This window comes from Phodopus roborovskii, unplaced genomic scaffold (genome assembly GCF_943737965.1).
Source record: "Phodopus roborovskii unplaced genomic scaffold, PHOROB, whole genome shotgun sequence".
Classification (NCBI taxonomy): Eukaryota; Metazoa; Chordata; class Mammalia; order Rodentia; family Cricetidae; genus Phodopus; species Phodopus roborovskii.
The window spans coordinates 19505841-19510063 of record NW_026126418.1 but is presented as its reverse complement, the minus strand read 5'-3'; the positions used below and the strand labels follow the sequence as shown (position 1 = coordinate 19510063).

General features: G+C 35.3%; 1 protein-coding gene across 1 annotated transcript; it reads right to left on the bottom strand.

The window, feature by feature from the left end:
* Positions 1-235: 235 nt before the first annotated feature.
* On the bottom strand, positions 236-1182 carry LOC127222057 (olfactory receptor 8J3-like). Its single transcript, XM_051183968.1, is given in 2 exon segments — positions 236-861; positions 864-1182. Coding segments are annotated over 2 exon segments (945 nt in total).
* Between the last annotated feature and the right edge of the window lie 3041 nt (positions 1183-4223).

Sequence of the window (4223 nt, the reverse complement as noted above, 5' to 3'; positions counted from 1 at the left end):
CTCAAGCCCTGTTGTTTCCCTTGACATATATTGTATTACCTCTTTGAAATGTAAATTTTCATACTTTATCAATTATCTATATTGTTTCCTTAGGTATGTGTAGAGGGGATAAAACAATAAATAACATAAATAAATCCCATTACTTCTGTATGTTATGCCCTATCCATTTAACAACATCATTGAAGAACAGTAATGTTTTTTAAGTAAATCTTTAAGTAAAGATGTAGTTATAATTTCATATAAGATTCAACCGTTGACATGGGTTTTTCAGGAATTCTTTTAAGGCACACTTTACATCCTTGTTCCTAAAGCTATAGATGACAGGATTGAGCATTGGTATCACTAGGGTGTAAAATACAGAAGCCATCTTGTCAGTGTCTAAGGAGTGGTTGGTCCGAGGTTGCAGATACATGAAGAGAAGTGTGCCATAGAACACAGTGACGGCCATCATGTGGGAAGCACAGGTGGAAAAGGCTTTCTTCCTTCCTTCAGATGAACGAATCCTCAAAATTGCAAGGATGATGTTGGCATAGGATATAAGGACAATAGTCATAGAGAAAAACAAGTTTGTCCCAGAGAAGAAAAATACTACAGTTTCTGGAATGTAGGTGTCAGAGCAGGACAGTGCTAACAGAGGAACATTATCACAATAAAAGTGGTTGATTATATTGGAAGAGCAATATGACACAGAGAACACACAAGGTGTCACAACAATGGCTGTGAAAAAGCTAAAGAAGTACGTGAGGGAGACCAGAAGAAGGCAGACTTGCCGAGACACCACTACCATGTAAAGCAGAGGATTGCAGATGGCCACATATCTGTCATAGGCCATCACAGCCAGCATGAAGATCTCTGCTACATGAAAATCAGGAATCCTCCCAGCTGGATGGCACATTCATAGTATAAGGTAGTTTTCTTACTGACTAAGAAGTTGACCAGCATTTTAGGTGCAATGACAGTGGAGTTACCAAAGTTGATGACAGCCAGGTGTCTGAGAAAGAAATACATGGGTGTTTGAAGCCGTGAATCTACAGTGGTGAGGATGATGATGCCCAGGTTCCCTGCTGCTGTCAGCATGTAGATGACCAGGAAGACAAAGAAAAGTGGTACCTGAAGTTCTGGACGTTCAGATACCCCCATGAGTATGAACTCGGTGACATGAGTGAGATTCCCAGGAGCCATTTACATTGTTCTGTTCATCTTTTAATGTGAAAAATAATATTAATGGATTCTAAATTTTTCTGGCTTACATAATAAATTACTAAATATCTTAATCATAGTTATTTTATTTAGAATGGCAAACTTTAACATTAAATCCTAGTTACTTTTTCTTTAACTGTGCATAAATATAAGAAACATCAGAGACTATTGTGCCTTCAAAGAGTCTTGCATAGCAGTTTGTTAACATTGTTATGATTATACAAATCACAACAGCAGAAGTTTACTGAAGTGTGTGCTTGCAAGCATGTACACACTCTCTCTCTCTCTCTCTCTCTCTCTCTCTCTCTCTCTCCTATTTCACTAAAAAAAAAAGCATCGTAGAAAGACTTGTGCCATAGTTACTTTGGATTATTTGGCTGTTAGCTTTTCATTCATCATACTTTTCCTGCAAACAGATCTGCTCCTTGAGACTCTTCCATCTGAAGATCTTACTACAAATATCAATGCCCTTCAGTCATAAATCATTTCTTCTGCCAATTCATCCAGTCCTGCTATATTGTTCTGATTTCTAGTTATTATATTTCTGTTATTTCCTTCTTGTGGTCTTTTCTGAAAATGCCATTATAGCTTAATTACATTTTATTGACATTGTTTTAAGCATCTTAGTATATTTTTGTTTTATTAAAAGGGTTTGCAAGAACGATTCTTATTCTACTTGATAACTCACAACCATTCCTTCAACCACCTTCTGTGTGCTTGATTACTGGTGTGAAGAATCATGCTTGGTTCTGGTATTTGGTTTCTGTTAAATTTTGATTGCTTTGATTTAGAATGGTAGAACATTAAATAGGACAGCTTCCTTATATATGAATAGACACAATCTCTTTATGAATTTATGGTAAGGCATTTGTAATAAAGACCATACTATTCTACAGACTGACTTTGGCATATAGTACTAAGTATTTTTATATCTAATGGTCAATGAAGTAAATGTATCTGGAATCTATGTAAAATATTACTGTTATTATAAAACATCATGACTGTGATTTTACCTTACCTGTTGTCTAACATGTTTGATTGGTTGTTGTCTAGTTATTTTTTGTGAAGTTTAAAAACAATTGGGTTTTTATATTTAGATATTTTACATTTTTATTTTATAATGCAAATATAATAGTTGTATCTATAACTGATTTTAGTAGTAGTGCTACTCTCATGCTTCGAATATGTTGGTAAGTTTTCTTAATTAATTCTTAATAATTAATTCTGCATTATTAGCTTACCAACAACTTTCAACTTTGAAATACATATAGTGAATATAATTTTTTCTTTTTTATTTAAATTTGAAACAAAGTTGTTTTTCATGTCAATCCCAGTTACCTCACCTTCCCATCCTCCCCTATCACCCCCACCAAACCCCAGCTCATCCTTCTGCTCCCAGGAAGGGTGAGGCCTTCTATGAGGGTTTTCAAGGTCTATGATATCTTTTGGGGCACGGTATAAGCCTTCTCCCACGTGTCTAGGCCAAAAAAGTATCCTTCTATGTGGGAAGGGCTCCCAAAGTCCATTCATATACTAGGGATAAATACTGACCCATTATTAGAGGCCCCATAGATTGCCCAGTCCTCCTAACTAGCACCCACATTCAGGGGTCTGGGATGGTCCTTTCTGGTTCCCCCAGTTATCAGCTCCCCCTTGTCCAGATGAGCTTATTCTGTGGGTTTCTCCAGCCTGGTCTTGACCTCTTTGCTCATCACTCCTCTGTCTCTGTAACTGAATTCCAGGATTTTGGCTTGTGTCTAGCTGTGGGTGTATACTTCTGCTTCTACAGCTACTAGATGGAGGCTCTAGGATGGCAAATAAGGTAGTTGTCAATCTCATTATCGTGGAAGTGCACTAAATGTAGCCTCTCCACTTTTGCTTAGATTGTTAGAGGAGGGGAGAGGTGGACATGAGGGAACAGGATTATTGAGATAGGGAAAAAATAGGAAAAGAAATGTGATAATAGAGGGAGCCATTATAGATTTAAGGTGAAATCTGGCACTGGGGAAATGCCAAAAGATATAAGTTTATATATTGAAAACTTAGGGGAAATAGAGTAGATTCATAAATCATTGAAAGATTTAGGTAGAAAGTAGTATAATATATAAAAATAATATATGTATACAGTATACTGTTTCAATGGCATACAAATTATTATATATCGACTGAATTTCACACTGTGCTCCATAAATATGTGCAAAGGTTACATGTCAGTAAAGAGTAAGTATTTTTAAAATTAGGGAATATAACATCAAACAATATATTCTGTAACAAAACACAATCTAAAGCTGATGTGACTGTTTGAGTATATTGGTTTATTCAGTATACCAAGCATGGATTTGTAGAGTTGATATGTCTGTGTTATATCAACCTCCCTCATATTTGTATCATGCCACCAGAGAAATTCTGTTTTTATTAAAAGGCCAGCTAATGCTGTATAGCACTGTGATAAAAATTATTTCATTATACTATTTCCTTTGCTATAGTTACATACAAAATCTGGGTATCATTCACTCTGGCATACAGTGCTTTTTTATAAATTTGCCCTTAGCTAGCAAGAATCAATGGTATCATCAGCAATTATTTTGGCTAAAATTTAAGCAAGAGTTTTTGCATATAGTTAATATACTCATCTATATAAATCATTCATGCACTAAAATATCATTAGAAATAGCCATGCTGTAGAACTGATCAAATGTTATCTTTTGTTTTTCTCAAAATTTTATTGGACTCATGACTTATCCCTTTATCTCTGGAGGTTTGAATTCATGTTATTCAGTCATGTTTTCTTCAGGGCAGAACTGGAATTTCTCTGTAACACTCTCTCTCCTCAGTTGTGAACAAAAAATAAGTAAATAAATAAACCTAACCCTTATGCACTAGTAAATTTTTTTCCCTCTATCAAATCAAAATGAAAAAAAAAACTTACCTTTTACACTTAGTGATCTTGTAAATATTAAGAAACACAGAATTATGTGTGTCAGTCTCATCAGTTGTCTCCCGTATCCTGCCAGATCTAAAAC